Genomic DNA, 22,977 nt, shown 5'->3' on the forward strand with positions numbered 1-22,977 from the left:
CATTCTATCAAATACTTATCATGCAAGCTCTAATACCACTGTAATGAGCCCTGTTAGCTCAATCTAAAACTATGCTAAAGAAGTCTCTTTTTTGTTTTCAAGTTTCATATTTTTTTGAGTTTTGCAATATGTAATTTTTGGAGCTTTTTCAAACATAAGAGAAATGACAAACTTGAAATGCACAAGAAACTATAACAATTCGATGCCAACTTGTTTTTTATAATTTACTTGCGAAGTTTTACAATGGAAAATGTAATATGCAGCTCTCAATTGTATAAAGAACTTGGCAAGAAAGATGATCAAACTTGAGTGCCTAAAACTGTTCACATCAATCAATGCAGCCTTGAATTGTAGCTATAGTAAACCAAATGCTACCGCAGCAAATGATAATGTGCATCCAGTAATGGTAAACGCTACCAGCAAACCAGATGCAACATATAGACTTGGAACGCAAGTCCAAGGTATGAAATTGCAGCTATGTAATGCAAATCATTGCCATTGTAAATCTCTTCAAAATGACACCAAACTCGTGGTATATTTGCAGAGAAATGTGTTAAGAAATTAACCTGGTAATCCACAGGTCTTTGGGTACAAATCGTACCTTACTCTCATAACTATATATTCCATTGCAAATGGCATTTTATAATTATTTATACTAGTTCTAAGGGTGCCGGCGATCTGGGTATAATAGTCTTTAGTTTTGTGCCTTAACTAACTTTAGTTAAGATCAAACTAAAAACTGTTAGTTAGACGCCGACTTAGGGTAAAATAATTATTAGTTAAATGCTGAGGGTTATGTCCCTTAATGGACATACCCTCCGAAATGGATATATAAGTGGGCTGTGAAGACAGTATGGGGACACACAAAAAACATACAGTTTGATCTCCAAGTCTGCATAGGCTCACGAGTTTTATCTACAACTTTCAGTACTCCAGTTCGTACTTGTACCAGGATCTAAAATAATTCCATCAGCATATTAAACCTAAATATCAGTGTTATTGCTGAAGGTTATTCTTGTGCCTATCTAGTCTTTACATTTAAAGTCTGATCTATCCTCAGAATCTGCAGAACATTACATGGTATCAGAGCCTTGTTATAAGATTTAGGGCTCTGCAGATTGTCAATTATTAGACTTGTTTATATCCAGTAGTTTTCCTTAATTTCCAATGGCATATACAATTAGGCCTGAGGATAGATTTGATGGAAAGGAACATTTTGAAGCATGGAAATTCAGAATCTTGATGATTCTTAAAGAAAATAATGTTAGACAGTTTGTTGATGGAGCATCCAAACAGCCACCTATTGAACCTCACAAATCCATATGATCCAATGGAAACAGGAAAGCCATTCAAATCATTTTGGATGGAGTTAAGAATGACATCGTACCTATGCTTACAAAACACCTAACTGCCTACGATATGATGAATGCATTACGAAATGCATTTAAGTAAATAATGCAACGAGAGTCCTTGCACTAAAGAGACAACTAAATCAAAATCAAATAAAGAAAGGAGAATCAATAAACTCCTATTTTCTAAGAGTTGCCGGTATTAGAGATGAATTGGCAAGCATAGGAACCATCATAAATGACACCGAATTAATGCTCATGGCCTTAGATGGACTGCCAAAATCATGGGAAACATTTGCTCAAGGAATAAGTGCTAGAGATCAGCTTCCAGATTTTAACAGACTTAAGAATGATTGTCTTCTGGAAGAATCAAGAAAACTAAAGAAAGGAGGAAAACCTAAAATGGAAGATGAAGAACTTCACATTCTTAATGCCAACTCTTATAAAGGTAAGAAAAAGCATTTCAAGAAAAATAAAGGAAATCAAAAGAATGGAAAGTCCAAGAAAGACCTATCAAAAATAAAATGTTTCAAATGTGAAAAATTTGGACACGTTAGATCTAATTGTCCAGAAAAATCCAAACAACAAGCAAATTGCACAAATATTAGAGAAGAAAAAACTTATGATCCGGAGAATCATGTTTTGTATTCCTTCTTATTAAATGAAATCTCAAATAAGGCATGGGTAATAGATAATGGATCCTCCAAGCATATAACGGGATACAAAGAAACTCTAGATATCTTGTCCGAGAAAGTCAATGGTGAAGTTACTATTGGTGATAACTCAGCGCATTACTCTCCTTCTGAAAGATGTAATATATGTACCAGGGATAAAAAGGAACCTTATATCAATTACAGCGTTAGAAGATGATGGACAAAATGTTGCATTCATGGAAGGCAAAGTACTAACTTGGGCTACGAATTCTTCCATCAAGAAAGCCAAAGTAATTGGTCAAAGAAAGGGATATATGTATGAACTAAATATAGAACCCATTCAAGCCCTTGTTCACAAAGCAGAGGATTCAAGTGAAATATGGCACAGAAGGTTAGGGCACCTAAACTTTAAAACCCTATCTACCATGGAGAAGATGGTTACCGGATTACCAAAATTAAAACAAGATCACCCTAGTATTTGCAAAGGGTGTGCCCCAGGTAAAAGTACTAGAAAACCTTTTTATGATAGTACTAGAAAAAAAAATAATGTACTAGAATTAATTCATTCAGATTTATGTGGACCCATGTTCGTTCCCTCCCTTGGAGGATTCTAGTATTATGTCTTGTTCGTAGATGACTTCTCTAGGAAAACATGGATTTATTTTTTAAAATACAAAGAATCAGAAGAAATCTTACAAAGATTTAAGGAATTCAAAGCATTAACTGAAAATTTTTCAGGACATAAAATTAAAACCCTTAGAACATATAATGGAGGAGAATATACCTTAGATTTGTTTAAATTTTTTTGTAAAAAATCAAGGATCAAGAGGGAGTATATTGTTCCTTATAACCTTGAACAAAATGGGGTAGTGGAAAGGAAAAACAAGACAATTATAAAAGCTGCTAGGGCTATGATTTTTGACCAAAATCTAGAATACTATCTATGAGCAGAAGCCTCTTGTACTGTTGTATACATCCAAAACAGAAGCCCTCATTCCTATCTTAAAGATAAGACTCCTCAAGAAGTATTTACTAAAACAAAACCTAATATAAGTCATCTTAGAATCTTTGGATGTCATGTATACATACATGTGCCAAAAGAAAAGAGAACCAAATTGGAACCTTCTGAAAAGAAGGGTATCTTTGTAGGGTATAGTGAAACTTCTAAAGCATATAGAATCTTCATACTTGGACAAAAAACTATTGAATTGAGTAGGGATGTAGTCTTTGAGGAAGATCTTGTATTTAAAAAGGCAATAAATTCTCATGAACCCTCTCCTTTATCAAATTTTGAGAGCATAAGTGAGTCTGAATCCCAGAAGGAGAACTTACAAGAGGTCAAAGATGAAGTAAACCTTGAAGAGAGCTCAAAGAAAAGGCCACTTTGGGCTATAAAAACAGTTGAAGCAGCTCAAGATTTTGCTGCACCTTCAGGATCAGTCAGAGAAAGTAAAAGACCTAAAAGATTCTTTGGTTATATAGAAAATATGATTGATTTATACAAAACAGAGCCAACCAATCCTTCTGATGCTATTAAACATCCCACAATATCAATCAATTATGAAAAATGATGTTTGGGAAATAGTTCCAAGGCCAAAAGGAAAATCCATTGTTTCTTTAAAATGGTTATTCAAAATAAAGCATGCGCTAATGGAAGTATTGAGAAATATAAAGCCGGATTTGTAGCCAGAGGTTTTTCTCAGAAAGAAGGAATTGATTATAAAGAAACCTTTGCTCCTGTCGCCAGATATACTACCATTAGAGTTGTCTTAGCAATTGCCGCTTCTAAGGGATGGAAGGTACATCAAATGGATGTAAAGATAGCATTTCTCAATGGGAAGATTTCTGAAGAAGTCTATATAGAGCAGCCAGAAGGATTTGAAACACATGATCCAAATGCCTTTGTTTGCCAACTCAAGAAAGCTCTTTACGGGTTTAAACAAGCTCCCAGGGCTTGGTATGAAAGGATTGATAAATATCTCACTAGCTTAGGATTCTCTAAGAATGAAGCCGATCCAAACTTGTATTATAAAAGAGATAAAGATGGTATGGTAATATTGATATTGTATGTTGATGATTTATTAATCACAGGTGATGATCATCTTATAGATCAGTGCAAGAAAGCTCTTATCAGAGAATTCGAGATCAAAGACTTGGGTCTTCTCCATTACTTCCTAGGATTGGAAGTGCAATAGAATGCTGATAGTATCATATTGAATCAAAGGAAGTACACTTCAGATATCTTGAAGAAATTCGGAATGTGGAACTGCAAGACCATGTCTTCTCCAATGGAGACCAATTTGCATAAACTTAAAGAAGCAGCTGCAGAATCACCTCCAATAGATTCTACTCTCTACAGGCAGATAATTGGGTCTTTGATGTACCTAGTAAATACAAGATCTGATATTTGCTATGTGGTCCATGCTTTAAGTCAGTTTATGTGTGAACCTAAGGAGATTCACCTAGTTGCTGTTAAACACATTAAGGTACTCTTAATTATGGACTCAAATATGAGAGAGTTGCTCTAGATTTGCATGGATTCACCGATTCAGATTGGGGTGGAAGTGTTAAAGACAAAAAAAGTACTTAAAGATGCTGTTTCAGTTTAGGATCAGCTATGATTTCATGGATATGCAGAAAGCAGACTTCAGTAGCTCAAAGCCCCACAAAAGCCAAATACATTGTTGCAGCAATGGCCTCTCGAGAAGCAGTATGGTTGAGAAAGTTGCTTGTGGGATTAGTTGGGCAAGCCATGAATTCTACAATCATTCATTGTGATAATTAGAGTTCCATCAAGCTCTCAGTGAATCCAGTTTTTCATGATAGATCCAAGCATATTGAAATTCCTTACCATTATGTAAGAGATATGGTAGACAAGAATTCTGTGAAATTGGAATACATTTGTACTGCAGATCAGACAGCAGATATACTCACCAAACCTCTATCTAGAGTAAAGATAGAACATTTCAGAAAGAGACTTGGTATGGTTGAGTTGTAATTCATTTTTGTACTATTTGATTATTAATAAAATGATAAAATGATAAATTTTATTTTGTCAGGCTATTGACTGTTATGGGCTCCACCATATGTAATCATTATTTAAGAGGTGACGATCTTTGAAATAATTAATACTTGTACAATAGGCATTATGAGAGGTGACGATCTCTTAGATAATGTCCTAACAGTAGATTTTACTGTAAGATCCAGGTGAATTTTAGATCGTCTTGTGATATTGATTTGTTCATGGGTCACAAATTGGATAAAGAAAGAATTCTAGAAATTCTTCAAGTTTATCCTGTATTCTGGTAGATCTTAAATTCAAGATCTAGTTGTGATTTAGAAGTACCAGCTTCTATGAGTCAGAACATGTATTTTATCACTAGTAGCAGTGATTTGTCATATCACAGGTTTAGTAATATGACTTTGTAGTATATGTTTTATAATACTGTGTATTGAGAAGAGATAGATAGATATAGAGTATTAATTCTTGGTTAACATCTGTATTGATGTTGCTAGATATAATATCTCTCTATAGGATTATCAGGTTAAGAGGGAATGTTAAGAAATTAACCTGGTAATCCACAGGTCTTTGGGTACAGATCGTACCTTACTCTCATAACTAAATATTCCAATGCAAATGGCATTTTATAATTATTTATACTAGTTCTAAGGGTGCCGGCGATTTGGGTATAATAGTCTTTAGTTTTGTGCCTTAACTAACTTTAGTTAAGATCAGAGTAACAACTGTTAGTTAGACGCCGACTTAGGGTAAAATAATTATTAGTTAAATGCTGAGGGTTATGTCCCTTAATGGACATACCCTCTGAAATGGATATATTATGGGCTGTGAAGACAGTATGGGGACACACAGCAAACATACAGTTTGATCTCCAAGTCTGCATAGGCTCACAAGTTTTATTTGCAACTTTCAGTACTCCAGTTCGTACTTGTACCAGGATCTAAAATAATTCCATCAGCATATTAAACCTGAATATCAGTTTTATTGCTGAAGGTTATTCTTGTGCCTATCTAGTCTTTACATTTGAAGTCTGATCTATCCTCAGAAGCTGCAGAACATTACAAAATGCCCATGCTAAATTAAAACTCTCCAACGCAACAATAGATATGATTGAATGATATACATCAGCACTACTCAATTCACAAAAAGAATGCAGATCAAATAATCAGTAGATAAAACACAATTCACCTAGTGTTTCACAGATTCAAAGTTCTAAAATGGTGAAGAATTTGCAATCCTCCAACAATGTTGAAACTTGTGTTCCAAAGTGCACAATAAAACAACATAAGCAATAGAACAATTTGATCCTTACAAGGTATTATATTTATAATATCTCAATGCAAAGGCTTCTTCTTCACAATCAACACCAAGAATCTTCATGAGCATAATTTTCACTTAAATGCCTTTTGCTTTATACTTAGGCACATAGTTGAATAATATAATTTATTAACTCCCTTTGGCTCCAAAAATGACATTTTCATCAATATTATGATATTCTGACACACAAGGTCATTGTTTCATGTGCCCAAGATTTAAAACTCTTCAACCCAATTCTAATGAACTATGACACTAAGGTGACCAATATACAATACCAACAAAAATAGCAACCTCAACATATTTAATAAAAACATAATCATAATGCACCCGTCTTGTGAAAATGACAGAAGAAGTATTTGAATCAAAATCTGACAGCACATGAGTGATCCTAATGAAGAAAGGTGATGAATGAACCCAACGAGATGACTTACTAAAAATAGACACTCCCTCTAAGATTCTTTGAGCCCAAACCGGAGACCAAAAGCAAAAACTAAGAGCATCATTCAACTCATCTAATTCATTTGAGCTCATTAGAACCATCCGAAGTCTCAACATAGAGGCAAAACTCACCATTGACTACCGGAGAGCCTAATAACTCCAGAAGAAGGTCCTCTAAACACCAGTATCAGCCTAGAAGGACCCAATGATAGACTAGATCCATCAAATCTGCCGCAACATAAAATTGGGGACATATCAAAGCACTTGAAGCATATGTTTTCTGTAATTATTGATGGGAATAATAAATGAATGAAATACTCTTTTTATTGCATTGTCTCAATGGATTCTTTGTTATTATGAACACGTGGTGTTCTTCTTGTCACATTTTCTGACATCAGTGTTAGGACAAGTTAGTTGATTATCATAGAGATCATTAAATCTTTAATAAGCCTTTCTTAAAGACTCTTTCTTTTATAACATGGAGAAACTACTTATAACATGGAGAACCATCTGAAGTCTCAACATAGAGGCAAAACTCACCATTGACTACCGGAGAGCCTAATAACTCCAGAAGAAGGTCCTCTAAACACCAGTATCAGCCTAGAAGGACCCAATGATAGACTAGATCCATCAAATCTGCCGCAACATAAAATTGGGGACATATCAAAGCACTTGAAGCATATGTTTTCTGTAATTATTGATGGGAATAATAAATGAATGAAATACTCTTTTTATTGCATTGTCTCAATGGATTCTTTGTTTTTATGAACACGTGGTGTTCTTCTTGTCACATTTTCTGACATCAGTGTTAGGACAAGTTAGTTGATTATCATAGAGATCATTAAATCTTTAATAAGCCTTTCTTAAAGACTCTTTCTTTTATAACATGGAGAAACTACTTGTTTATTAATAGATTTTGAAGAATATTTGATCTTTGCTTTTGTGATCTTTATTTCCCACATGCATTTTTTTCTTGGTTTTGAATTCAGCTCTATTGCCCATTGGACTAAGGCATCAATTTAGTTCCCAGCTCCTACATCACAGCAATTTTTCAAATTCATAAAAGAATATCTCAACATTAGTTTTAGGTAGTCGTTCTTTGTAATTTATATATCTCATTTCTCTAGCAATAATATCTCCTAGAATTCCTCAAGCATCATCCCAAGTGAGATAAGCAATATTGCATCCAGACATTCATGTGTGAAGTTGAATGATGAGGTTGAATGTCATCAGGGGTTTGAGAATGATATATCAATAGAGGTTTGAAGAATCTTTAGTGATAAATCAGCATGTAGGTGCTTAGTGACAACAGAATTGGAGTTTCTTATGCATGGGGTATGGTTTTCCTTAAAGCTTATTTCTTATCATTTGTCTTAAATGTTCTCGAAACACACCTCAGGGAATACTGGCGGGCCTAACAGAACCTCAAGGAGTTATTGTCTGTCCTTATTACTTGGCCCATTGGTGTTCCTGCCTATTCATAAGCTATAAGCTACTCTCTGGCACTTAGGAGCTTATCTCTAGGGAGTTGGGATCGGAGATTTTGGGAGCCAACTCCTACTGTCATTCTATTGTTTCTTCTTGCTGGGCAGCTATGAATTTAGTTCCTCTTATGATGCATGATAGTTACTGATCAAACCTAAAAGGATATTTGTGTTCATGCGGAAATTGTTACTGTTTAAGTTTTCAATAATGGGAAGATACAAAATGCCTCTGGCAATAGGCTGACAGTTTGATTACGATAAACCAATATTTGTTTGAAATTATCTGTTTTTTAATACTGCTGCTACTGGCATAGTTGAAGATTATATCTTCCATCTAGCTTGTGACTTAAGTGCCCTTTCTCTTGTGGTGACCCTGTAACCTTCATATGACAGTGGACAACTTTTGTTTTTCTTCTGGGAAATTTCAAATTGTTTTTCTTATTTTGGAATGCCTCCAAACCAGATAACACCAGCGTACATACAACTGGCAAACATGCCTCAAATTACTGGAAAAACGCTTAAGATCACAAATGTCTTTCCTGTATATTATGTATATCAATCTTTGGTTTGTTCTAGGTAAAAGCAATTCAAGTATTTCTCAAGAATCCAGCAGTGACCCACAATTTTCTTGAATCTTTTGTATGTCAATCTATGTTGAGATGCTGATGTTCAGAAATACCTACCATTGATTCAAGGGAATGCAAAGGAATATGTAAACTTGAATATTGCTGATTTCTAATGGTTGTGAGGATGCTGAGGATAAGGAAAGTCAATAACACAGAGTACTTGAGTTGTTTTCAAAAAAAATTGAGTAATCATGCCTCTCCTTCTATCAGTTGCCATCAATTTAGTCATTGAAACTTGTCACTGCTGAATTTTTGAGGAGAAATATATTTTATAACTTCTGCTTAATGTTTTGAATATCATAGTTCAATATTTTTCCTTCAGTTTGAGTGCCTCTTGATAAGGTTTTCCAGATTGAATTAGTTGTAATGAAATCCTCAATATATCACGTTAAACATTTGCCATTTTTAAGCCAATGTACATATTTATATTTTAGACAATCAAATTAAATATAATTCAGAGCATTTCCCAGTACATGGTTTTCATTGAGGATGCAAACTTGAGAAGCCATGATGGACTGTTCTTCTTGCCATATATACTGTAAAACCTTCAAAGCTTTACCAACATTTACTCTCTCTCTCTCTCTCTCACACACACACACACACACACACTCACTCACTCAATTAATATGATTTAATTTTGGAACGACTGATTATTTGCTTTATTAATATACATATAGTGTTTAGTTTTCCACCAAGTATTTTTTACTTTCTTTTGTAATGCATATAGATCATAGGTTTAGTATGACTTAGACAGTTGATTGACAAGTAAATTGTACCATTTGACGCAGGAAGGACTTAATGGATTATGTAAACAAAAGTGACAAGTTTGAAAAGAAATTTCAGGGTTTCACAGGTGATGATCCTCAGGATAAATTAATATGTTTGTGTGCCTCTTTTATTTATTTTCTCTAGTTTCTTTAAGAAATGAAATGTTAAAACCAATCAAGGTCTATTTTGGTATTGTTGTGACCCTTTTACACCATCAACCAGTTGCAAATGGGGACCCCCTCTTTTTGCTGGTAGTTGTTAGGTTTTGGCAGTTGAGGTGACAATTAAGAGCTCAAAAGGTTAAGAAATGGTCAAGGGATTAAGTTGTCGGGTTGCGAATGAACATTGGAGTGCCCAGATTAAAGTTCCCCTAGGATAGGTTACAGTGGATTCAAATAAAATTCCTAACTGCTTTAATATTTTGGGTACTCAAATAGTCTAAAATACATTATAAAGTCATATTTTATACATAAGTGCTTTAAAATCCTTATAAAAATTGATTTTCCATACTTAAAATGCAGAAAAACTTTATGAAAATCAAAATCTTCACATAAAATGCACAAAATCCAGATGGAAATAGAATTTCCCTCCAAAATTGTACCGTCTCAATGAAATAATTTTTCCCCTCCAAAAATGGTCAAGTACTGATGGATAAAGAATTTCCCCTTGAAAGATCATGAAAATCTGGACTGAAAGAATTTCCTGTCTTGAGGAGATATTTGTGATGAAAAAACTAAGTGTTGGAGCAATTTGTCTAGATGGGGCTCGATTTCCTTCTTCTAGATATCAAGAACAAGGAGTAAGTGAAAGAGTCCAAACGCAGATTGATTTTTCCCTAGACTCTATGGGAATTGCTTTGTCCAGAAGGTATGGATTTTCTCCTTTGTCTCAATGAAGATGATTTTTCTACTATCCAACACTCTTAACAATTTGAGCTCCAAAATTGGGAAAATCTCAATGGAAGAAGAATTTCCCTTTGTCTAGATGAACATATTTCCTCAAAGTTCAGATGAGGGCCATTTTCTCCTTTGAGTTCCATTTTTCATTTTTGTCAAGTGAAAATGTCAAGTATTGCGATTATATTAGTCCCTATGCCTGTTGATTCTCCCCTCTATGGACAAGGAAGATTATTTAAACGGGAACAAGGCAAATTCGAAGGATCATGGAGTTCATAAGTTGGTCAATTTTCCCCTTGGTGAAATAAAATGAAATTATAAAGGGGAAGTAAATAAATAACCTCATACACAAGTTTCAAGGTGGTATTCCTTTTAATTCCACATTGGTTGTGTGGGTGAATTTTCTATGTAAATCCTCTTTAAGAGAGTTTCCAACAGTGTTGGAATGTGTAATTTCCCCTCAAATGAAATGTAAAAGATTAGAGAGGATTCTAGAAATCCCTGGATTACCGAATTGGGTTAGGTAAAGTTTTAGAAGTCATTTATGTGGAGATAATTGTAGAAAAGTTTATTTGTTCTATGTCGGTTAATTTAGATGCTTCCAGAAATAATCCAAGACCTCTATAAATAGAGGCATCTTGTAATGTTATTGATATGGACAAAATGTAATTGATATGAGCAATGTAATTGATATGGGAAAGTTAATGAAATATATTAGTGCCACAACACTTTGAGTATTTTTCCATTTTAGTTGATTTTGTCCATCCACCTTTTACAAGGTGTATTAGAGTTGTCGTGGGTTTCTACAAATGCTATCAGAGCCAGGTTAAGAAAATCCTGTCACCATTTGTGATAGATGAATCAAACCCAGATTAATTGGGAGAATCTTGTCACCTATTTTGACAGAAGTAGCTAATCAAGGGATAGCTGAAGAAGGAAGGAATTTGTTTGTCATCATTTGTGACAGCAAAGAGATTTTTTTTATTTTGCAAAGCAAGGTTATTTGGAGAACCCTATCACCATTTGTGACAGATGAAGCTATCAAAGGGTAGTTGAAAGAAGACATGAATTTGATTAAGGTTATTAGGGAATCCTGTCACCAACATTTTTGACAAATGAGGCAAAATTATCAGTGAATCCTGTGAAAAGAGGAAATCATTGGCAGCCAATTGCTGACAAAATGTTTGTAGAAATTAAAAGCCGCAGCTTTGGAAGACACTATTCATGCATTAACGGATATGAAGATTATTGAAAAATAGCATTTTGGCATCAAGCAAAAGAAAGGATTTGGATTTGTATGCAACAACGTTTAAGGTTGAAATTAGGAGGGAGTGTTGGAATGTGTGATTTCCCCTCAAATGAAATGTAAAAGATAATAGAGGATTCTAGAAATTCCTGGATTACCGAATTCGGTTAGGTAAAGTTCTAGAAGTCATTTATGTGTAGATAGTTGTAGAAAAGTTTATTTGTTCTATGTCGGTTAATTTAGATGTTTCCAGAAATAATCTAAGACCTCTATAAATAGAGGCATCTTGTAACGTTATTCATATGGACAAAATGTAATTGATATGGGAAAGTTAATGAAATATATTAGTGCCGCAACACTTTGAGTATTTTTCCATTTTAGTTTATTTTGTCCATCCACCTTTTACAAGGTGTATTAGAGTTGTCATGGGTTTCTACAAACGGTAATAAGAAAATACAAAGCAAAGAGGGGGTTTTCTCTGAGAGTCAAAGGCTGGTCAAAAAAAGAAGCAAGAGCTGATAAAGAAATTGTCCAAGGAAAGAGAGCTGACATTTGAACCCAGCAAGGAGGAAAAACATTAGATGTAAACAAGGAAACCAGATTGCAAGAGTGCTGAAAGTAAAATCAGTATTTCCCAAACTTGCATGGATACAGATACGGATACAAATACAGATATGGTATTGGGTATGGATACGACCATTTTTTAAGACCCCCAATTTGGATAGGGCTGGACACGACATTAATAAATAATATATATACATATATTTAAGACAGTTTTCTAAGTTATTATAGGAGATTTTCATTACATCAAAAGCAATATTGACACATATATGCTACATAAATATTTATAAGTTAATTTAACACTTAACAATTTGTGAACATAGTAGAGTTGCATTAGAAGATAACCCAAAAAACAGGTTGCTGAAATAGAAAACCATTTTATTTGTCTTTCTCATTTGGTGCAGGAGTAGAGTTGCATTAGAAGATAACCCAAAAAACAGGTTGCTGAAATAGAAAATCATTTTATTTGTCTTTCTCATTTGGTGCAGGTTTTGTTTATACTATTTTTTTTTAAAATTTGCTTTAATAAAGTTTTTTTAAAAATTAAATTTGGGAATATTTACGTCAAATCTTTAAATAAATCAAATCCCATGGTATTTGGCACGGTGGGAAAATCAAGTTTTTTTGGGCAGACATGGGTACAATATTCGACATGTATCTGGGCAGCATCGGATATGTTTCCAAATCGGATACGGGGATACCTGCGCCCAAGGAGGGACATAAGAATTTCCGGCAACTCTGGTATTTCCTTTGTTCCAAAGAAAGAATCCAAAAGGTGAGTTGGTGAGAAATACAAGTGTTTTTGGACTAAGTCTTAAATATTTCCGCTAGGGGTTGATTTTCACTTTTTTTTAAAGAAAGTTTTGCACCCACCAAGTTACATCAGAATTGATTGCAGGTTATTTGAAGGGTGGAAAAAAGGTTCCAAGACCAAATCCAAGCAACCAAGGGTCTGGAAATGCATTAATTCTCTGGCTTCATTTTGAAAATTTTCCAAAGGGGATGATTTTCTTCAAAAAATTAGAGAAAATTCCCAAGTTGTTCAATCAGACTAGAATTCATTGCTGGGTGTTAAGGGATTAATATTGTACTAATTCAATGATTTTAGAGAGAAAATCATCAAGGAAAGGTGTGTTTTAGACCATAAATTTAGAAAATCGGAATTCTGTCTCACCACAAAAGGAGTTGTTTCATGATTAATCTATAAGATGCCTTCATACTCATATTAAAAGTGATGGACTATGGTCAAAGTGTGTTTATCATGAAGATTGGATGGGTTTATGACATTTTCAGACTTGTTATAAGCTGTCCTCAGAAAATCAGAGTTAATGCTTCAATTTTAAAATCTGATTTTTACATTTTGAATTCTAAGTTAGTTATCTAGGGCAGTTTTAATGATTTATAAGTCTGATTGTACCATTGTCCTGAGACTTAGTTTTCTGACTTTGTTATCAGATTTTTGTAGTGTAAGACATGGGACTCGTCTCCCCCCATAAGCCCCCACGCACTTGGGTCAGGGATGTCCCCGCATTAGGGACTTGGTGTTCCCAAGTCCCTGCCACTGCCACCATCTCGCCATTGAGGGTTTCTACGAGAAAAAGTTTCCCTTGTAGTGCTTGTGATAGAAAGGGGGTTTACGAGCTATCGTTAAGACCACAGTACTCAAACACACCACATATGCATATTTATGAATGTAGGTACATGATTTTGTACTTGTTTTGATATCATGCTACTCATTATAATCATCTTTATGATATTTTTGAGATTCTTTTTGCAATTTTGCTAAGTTCAAGTTTTGGGTATTATAATTTAATAGTTCTTATACTATTATACATCATCTCATAACTAGAATTTCAAGTACTACATGTTAAGTATATTACAACCCCCCCATTGTCGTTCCCCCACTGTCCCTCCATCATCCCCAAATTGAAGCCCTTTTTTCCTGTCCAAGAAACCCATCTTGGCCCAACATCCCCTAGTGCTCATGTTACACTAGATTTTTTTAATGCTCCAGACCACCGAATTGCCCTTCAGATGAGTCCGTACAAATGAGAGACAGTGTATGATGTACGACATAGACTGTAGGGAGAGAATTGCTATGATACCGTACAGGTGTGGAGTTGTAACGTAGGCCCGTACAATCTGAGTGAAGACACAGGAAGTTTGTACGGGGGCCAATGAAGGTTGTACGATTGCCCAAGAGGCTGTACAGATACCAAGATGATTGAAGAATATAACCCAAGTCCGTATGGTCGATAGGATTTACCTGCCTCACGGTATGGAATAGAAGAGATAGCCATACGGTTTCTATAAAGCCCGTACGAATATTATAAGGAGTCGTACGGTAGGAAGATAACAATAGCCATATGGTGGGTGAAGGTGTTCGGTGATAGGTAGTACGGGAGAAATATTGATGTTGTACGGTGATGTTTCAAAGGCCGTTTGGATGGATGGGAGGATGAGGGAAGGTAGTACGGAGGGATGGATGGGAGCAACATGAAAACACAATGTTGTACGAACATAGAATACATAATATTATCAAATCAATGACAATCATTGTAGATTTCAAACACCGAACAATGCCCGAACAAGTATGAAGAATATTTACCAGTTGATAAGTATTTTGCAAATAATGAAAGCACTCCAATTTGCCGGATACAAACCAGTTGAACACTGATAGAATAGGGTGAGGGTTGATTCCCACCAAAACCGTGCAAGCCAAATAGGGAAGGTCTTTGACTTCCGAAATGGTGAACAATGCCGAACTACAACAGGAATCCGCAGTACAGAGAGATGTAATCCAAAAGGATTCCTACAAACTACCTACGAACCGTGCTTAAATACCCATCGGGAAAAGCTTTCCGAGGGTGTACAAAGTTAGCTGATGACGACACAAACTACGAAAACAAAAATAAAAATGGGTCCGAGATAAAATAAATCAATCGGCCCATTACAAAGATTAAATAATTATTTAATTTAAAATGGGGACATTACAATTTTTGTGAAACATAACGGCTTCAAAGAGTTTGATTTTCTTTATAAGACTAAGAAAATTTGGGGCTAATTCGTTCACTATTGCATTGTCCTTACTTCCTTAGTTCCAAGTTTCATTTTCAGCCATGGCTATAAATTTTCTAAGTCTTCGAATTGAAATTGATGATAAAATTAAAGATTAGAAAAGTCTGCAATTAATCCCTTTATTCAATCCATTACATGATGCTAACTTCGAGCTTTGCAGTAGGAATCAAATCTGGATCAAAAGCAGGAGTAGTTGCAAGAAATTGTACATAAGGTGGAAGACAAGTTCAATCTCAAGGCAGATGGTAATAAAGGACTAAGCTAAAGAGATCAAGTTCAAAGTTGGAAAGCACTTCAAGATAATGTAGGGACACAAATGAGGAAAGAAGGATTAAACAATGCAATTACAACATGGGAAATTCCTCGACAAGGCAAAAGGAACTTGATAGTTTCAAGAAGGGGAGTTAGAGGATTTAAGATCAAGCCTTCATGAAGTAGGATGTGGATAGGTCTTGATTTAAAAACAAGGAGTCCATTGACAAGTTCAAGTTCAAATTTAAGGACATTCATGTCCCTATGTAAGGAAACTTCCCACTTGGTTAACTGCTTGAAGAATAAGGACTATCTTATAGGGAAATAAACTTGTCCCTATTCACATTAATTTCCACAAGGATCAAAACACGATTCAATCCAAGGACAAAGAAAGGGCATTTTATATAGGGACTTCAGGTTGCCCCATCCAAATTGATTTTCCATTGGTTGGGAAAGGTATGCAAAACAAGGACATTTTGTAGGGACTTCATTTTATCCTTGTCCCTATTAGTTCTCCACCAAGAGGATGAGCAAGAATAAAAGAAAGGATTGGATAATGAGTGTGAAATCAATCAATAAATTTGACAAGCAAATTTTGCACTATAGATGAGTACCTAGAAGATGGAAGAATGATTATGCAATAGAAAAGGGAGATTCCCTTTCAAGGGGAAGGAAAGGTTTGAGACATCAAGAAGGCTACCTACGAGATTCAAAGGACATGAGAGCAGGGTCAAATTCAAAAGATGGGATTCAAATCAAGGGAAAATCAAAGGGGCCCAAGCATGGTGAGAAGATCAAAACTAAGGAGCAACATGTCTACAAATGAAGAAGGATTATCATTGTCAAGAGTTCAATGACATAAAGATTTGTTTGTTCATGATTAATAGGGGAAACCCATCACTTCAAGAAAATTGACAACAATTTCAAGGGTAAGTTTAATGAGAGAATTTCCTAAGGAAAGAGGATGAAGAAGAAAAAATGAAACAAGGATCAAAGATGGGAAAGTAGAGGTGGCGTCTAGTCATAATTCAACCAATCAGAGAGCTCTAAGTTGACATCTACAAGATCATCCAATCAGAATCATTCACAAATGGACATGTTGAACATATTATTTTCTCATTGGCTCATCATCAAGAGTTATATGGAATGTAATTTTCTCATTAGCCCATAGGTTGGTGTCTCATTATCATTGGCTATGTACTTAATGGTTGTAGTAACCCTAATTAGGGTTTTCTATGGGTTAATCTAGGCCATCTTGGATGTTTGTTTATTTAGGGGTCCTGTATAAGCCCCACTTCTATAATTTGTAATATAGGGAGACTTGTTGAAATTGTTGCTAGGATACTACCGAATTGTTCTTAATTCATTGTTAATCTTCATGGTGAATTGTTTGTATCATTTTGGAGTATTGCATGGTTTTTACATTTCCTCACTTAGATTAGGATTTTAACTCATGTCAAATATGAATAGTAGTTGAATGGAAGATATTGTTGAACGATGATCTATGGCAGAGCTAGTGTCCATGCCTTTTGGTACTTGTTGATTGTAAGTAACAATCCAAGATTAGTCTAGGCCTAAGTTGCAAGTGTTTAACTTCTATTGGAAATGTTCATTTAGATTGCATCTTCTTAAGGTATTTGAATGTGTATCAGCAATGTGAAAACCATTCTTGCATCCTTAGAAGATAGCACCCTCCTAGGCCTGATTGACACGGATAAGCAAGGATTGGTTAGAGGCTCACCCCATTGTCATCATTGTCTTACGTTCTTAGAGTTAGAAAAAAATTCAAAACCCTTTCTCCTTTCAATTTGTTTGGTTGAAAGTGAGTTGGAGTGGGTGATATCCATTGAATGAACATCGTAACTCCCTTTCGATAATCGACATATCACATAATTATAGTTGAGTGAAATTCCACAATAAGAAGGAACCTTGAGGTTGCCTCATTTGATCACACAATTCATATGCATTGTTTAGCATATGAGCATCCTTATTTTGGAGAGAATTGGAGATTTGATGTTTCATCTTAGAATACTAAGTATTTGATTTTGTATGTTGTAGTGGCATAAAACTCACATCAACAAGTATACCTTCATTTATTGAACAAAATCGAACTGTACTTTTGTAAGTAGATTGGAAAGGCCTAGTTTACTCCTGATGAAAAAGAAAGGGGTTATCATTGGTGCGGTTTCTTGGTCATCCCTAAAACATCACTTTTACAATGTATACCTTAAATATTCTGATAGAGAAAAATCTGAATATCTATAAAGATAATGTTATATCTCAAAACAACTACCCAATAGAGGGCGATGAAAGAGTACATAAGAATACGAGATGATATGAATCTTATTTGAGATTTATTAACATTTGAAAGATTGGAAAGGCCTGGTTTACTCGTGATGAAAAAGAAAGGGGTTATCATCAGTGTGGCTTCTTGGTCATCCCTGAAACATCACTTTTACAACATATACCTTAAATTTTTTGATAGAGAAAAATTTGAATAATATCTATAAAGAAAATGTTACATCACAAAACAACTACCCAATAGAAGGTGATGAAAGAGTACATAAGAATACAAGATGATATGAATCTTAATTGAGATTTATTCACATTTGAAAGATTGTATAGAAGTAGACAAATTGTAAAATTTTTTACATAATCATGTAACATGGAAAGTTTTCTGCAATTTGATATAGGTCCTACTACAATGATATAGTCAACAAGCAATTTAAATATCTTGATTTTGCAATGTAGAATCTAAGGCCTCTCAAAATGGCTTTGTTTAAAGAACAAGGTTTTCTAGTGCATTGAGGAGTAAAGTGAAATTCTAACCTATAGGAAATAAGTATTTTTCTCATAGTGTTGACTATTTTACATAGACTGCTTAAGAAAGGGTGGCTACATATAGTTTTCTACCCTTTATGTGCAAACACAAACAATCACTTCAATTGACGTTGCTTTGAACTCCATGTCTTAAAAAATGTCTATAAATAGTGTGACCAATACAGTAACATTTTCAATCAGCATGATTTGACTTAAAACAACTTATAAAATGTTTATTTTGAAAGGAAGCCAAGATAACAGAACAATTTCCTACACTAATCTTGAGAGGATGGCAATGCAAAAAATTTCAAATCTTCACAACAGTTACAAAAACTTGATAGAAATAAACATAAATAACATATATGCTGGACAACACACTGATTTATGCATGGAAAATCCTTTTGTGAGAAAAAATCCGCACTTCAATAGCCTCCTAATATTTTATTAAAAAATCGACTACATATTACAATATACATGCAGAACACACTCCTCACATGATACATTCTATAATTATACCTGATGAAGATACATCTCACAACCTTGTTCTCAAACTTTTTTTTCTTCTCCGTTTCCCACTCCTTCAGTACATGTACATATGTCTTGCAACCAAAAACTCTTAAGATGTCTGAATGAAGGGTTTTGTCTCAACCATGTCTCCATAGGCATTTCACCATTTTATTAACACAATCTAACGTAGGAGACCTATTAAACAAGGAGCAAGTAGTTGGAACAACTTCAGCCCAAAATGTTTAGCCTTCACTCTTTCTGCAGCTTTTTTCTACCGTGGAAAATAAAGAATTGTCTTGTCTATGAATGCCACAATCCTTACAAAATCTATCAAAATCATTAAAGCAAAATTGACTACCAATATTGTTTCTTAGCATTTTATTTTCTTTTGACTCTACAACTCAACCATTCCTTTAAATTCTTTAAATTGACTGAAAAATCTAGATTGACAGAATGTCTACAAGGCCAAACATCAGAATGAATAATATCTAACACACCATAGGGTTTATGACTACTTCAGTAAAATTGAACATGATCTTATTTTCCGTAAATGTAATGCTCACAAAGATCAAAATCAAGATTTTGTGCATTGAATTTTGAACACTAAGCTCAAGTATGCTATTGCATTTTTCTAGCTTTTGAATTAATTGAACTCAATATTGATGTTGACATGTGATTATACATCAAATGGAGAAAAACATTACCATCAAGTTCTCACCATGTACTGTTTAGCCTTCATACTTAGTCAAAAGAAAGTGTTAGCTATAAGCAGGCTCACTATGTTTGCATAGAAGAGGACAAAGTATCTACCTATTAGGGAGATCATGTACATTATTAGCAAATGTACATACATATGCCCTAGGAGATAGTCTTGAATATGATGTTGTTCAACAATAATCTTGTTTGATTACGTACCAAGATCCCATTACACACTATCCACTCCAATTTCAATCCTTCCGTTTTATGTATAAGTTGAATGATTGATTAGAAAGAAAATTAATGCTCCCAATTAACTACTTTTGCGATGCATCAAGAGAGTAATAATTTATCAATGTAATAATCTACCGATAAATAATTTTGTATTCTTGAGGTTGAAATTAATGTGTCCCGTTTTAGTGTTTATTGTAGGATTCTTATTTAAGAAATTTTTTATTTTTAATTGGCAAGATAAGAGCTATATGCAAATTCCTGAGTTTTCAGATTATTGTTTTTTTGTAAGTCTTGCTAACTAAACATATCTTGCTACTAGGTCCATTTGGTTATAAGTTGATTGAATTGGTAATTTAAAGAGGTCCCTGAAATCTCCAATGCCATTTGTTCAAAATTACTTAGTATTATTAACCATTTGTCCTTTCTCTCATAACTAACCGATGCATGTGGTGACTTTTAGGTGTTGATGGTCCCCTAGGGAAACGAATGGATAACACAAATACACGTATCAAAACTGGTTGGGAACCAAAGTATCCAAGCTTTGTCCAATTTCTTGGCATATCAGAGTAGATATAATCTTTTGACATATCAATTTGTTCATTCATACACAAAATTTCTTTAAGTGAACACTCATTATGGGAATGCAGTATGGAAGCATGTTTGACATCCAATTGAGATTTTTCATTTCATTAATTAATTTATTATCACATCTAGCTATACATGGAATAATTTAAATTTAGATTTGGATAAATTTAATTGTGATCTAGGGGATCACTTCCTCTATACAAAATGGAGAGAATATGCATCGACCCTATCATTAAGGGGTGCAATGATTTTTTTATTTTAAAACTTCACTCTTTCTATTTGGGGAATTATTACTATCTATTGCACCCTGCTGCTTATCAGGAAATACAAAAAGATTTCTACCATACTCATCATTTGTGTAATATATTTGAAACTTTCCAATAGTATATAAGAAAGACTGAGGTGTACACTGTATACAAACCTGTAATCCTAGTAGGAGAGCTTGCACATTTTCTTCATTGTTAGTTCCATCCACCACTTTATTTAGAGCTGCACAAAGCGTTGAGTCTGCTTCACTCTGAATTATGCACCCTGCATTAGAGAGGCTTAAGTTGCATCTAGAATCTCTTCGCTGACTTTGCAGAGGTGGAGACCAACATATTGCTATCTTGGGTAGACTTAATTTCACTACAGTAATAAATCCGGAGATCTATATATGGATCCTTAAGTACAAGAGTGTCATTCTTTAACAAGAGTAGTGTGACTATCAATTTTATGCTTCTGAATTTGATTGTGTGATTGTTTTCGCATCAACGTTTCAGATCACACTCTGTTATCCATCATTGGGGAAGAAGAGAAAAAGAGCATCATGAGAAAGTAAAACAATCATGCAATCAAATCCAGAAGTGTAAAATTGATAGTTTCATATGGATTGTGGAAATCTTCTTGTTCTTATTAAGAATAGTGTGACAAATGCTTACCTATTTATGGAATTTGTATGATTAGCTTATAAAGAGCTTTAAGTGAAGATTGTTACTTTATCACAAATAAATCTCGCATTTTGTCGGGCCTATGACTTGTAAAAAACAAAGACACAACCACACTGATAAGCATAAAATAAAAGTGCCTGTTAACTAAACATTTTATCTTCCTTCTTAACAGAGATAAGTTCCTCATCGAAAGATTTGAATAAAATGCATAGTGGTAAGAGTCTAGAAGAGATGGAAACTTGATTGCACAGCTTTTATGAAAAAGATTGTATTTATGTTTTCTTTTAGATTTGATCAATCAAAGGATCCGTGCGCTCCTTTTCTTTAATAATGAGGGAAAGGATTTTCTATTCTTATACTTCCTACAAGATGGGAGGAGCCAATGCATCAATGGAAGGATTCTTCACAAAATTAAGACAATTAGATACCTCTTCAATTGGGCTTTTCGGGGACAATTTCACCATTAAACCTAAAAGCTTTGGCAGCCTCTTTTAGTGGGCCTTTTGCAATTTAATTTTTTTTGCTTAGCAATTTTCTACCAAAAACTTTGTCAATGGATTTCCTCATTTTGTTCTTCCGTGGACTTAAATCAAACAAATAAGTACCAAACTATTTCTACACCTAAAAGCTAACCTTTCTTAATAAGATATCTGCTTTGCTTGAAGACACAAAGGATAAGTTGTACGAGTAAGCCCAAAAATTTCAAAAGAAACAAAATAAAAACTTAGCCAAAACATTAACATTTTTGAGGTAGGTTGCTAGAAATGCAATTTCATTTGTTTCTACAAAAGAAATAGATCATGAAACAGAAGGTGCTCAACTTTCCTCAAAATTACCAGCCCTATCTACAGATAAAAAATCTGCACTAGATACCATTGTTACTAGCTCTTAAATTAGTTCATGCACTCAAATTTGGTTTGACATTCTTCTTAATGCTGATGCATGGCACCATACAGACTATATTCATGGTAACAAGGAAAATATCTATCAGTTCTTCATCCGTCTTTAATTAGAACTCTGTCTCGGGTTTGTGATGGATAATTGTAAAAACTACCAATTTTAAGTGAAGAAATTATGTGCATGGTTACCTTGTAAAAAATAACAGCTGAAGGTATGGTACGTACAGTTGACTTATAAATTATAAGTGAAGATCTTGATGTAAGGAGAATGTACAAATGAGAAGATTATTTCACTAATGAGATTAAAGTTAACAAGATTAGAAATTTAGGATTTCGACAAATATTTTTTGAATATTGAACAGTGCAAGGTATATAAATCACACTAAGATTAGTAAATGTTACACTTGAAAACTTGGGAAATTGCATGCTTCAGAAATTTCGTTTTAGTACAAAATTAAATCATGTAGCACTTTATATCATTATAAGAGCAGCGGATTTTACAAAACTAACAAATATAATAATTCAGTTTGTCATACAATAATTTCAAACTATAAAGAAAAATTAGTAGTAATGGGTGTGAATTGTGATGTCTTTGCAAAGTACAAGAATAACATCGATTA

The 22,977-nt window shown here is 34.2% G+C and overlaps 1 protein-coding gene across 3 annotated transcripts in view; it reads left to right on the forward strand.

Moving 5' to 3' along the window:
* Positions 1–20,873, forward strand: part of LOC149540503 (uncharacterized) — a 206,344-nt gene extending 185,471 nt beyond the window's left edge. For 2 of the 3 annotated variants that reach the window (XM_089801601.1, XM_089801602.1), the window contains 2 exons: positions 9,675–9,739; positions 20,405–20,873. In XM_089801601.1, the coding sequence (XP_089657727.1) occupies positions 9,675–9,739; positions 20,405–20,514 (175 nt within the window). In that variant the 3' untranslated portion in view covers positions 20,515–20,873. The remainder of the gene's footprint in view (positions 1–9,674; positions 9,740–20,404) is intronic. The other variant, XM_089801603.1, reaches the window with a different exon arrangement.
* Positions 20,874–22,977: the final 2,104 nt, after the last annotated feature.

The sequence above is a fragment of the Cupressus sempervirens genome, chromosome 9 (assembly GCF_028749045.1).
Source record: "Cupressus sempervirens isolate cs-2001-9-10 chromosome 9, ASM2874904v1, whole genome shotgun sequence".
Taxonomy (NCBI): Eukaryota; Viridiplantae; Streptophyta; class Pinopsida; order Cupressales; family Cupressaceae; genus Cupressus; species Cupressus sempervirens.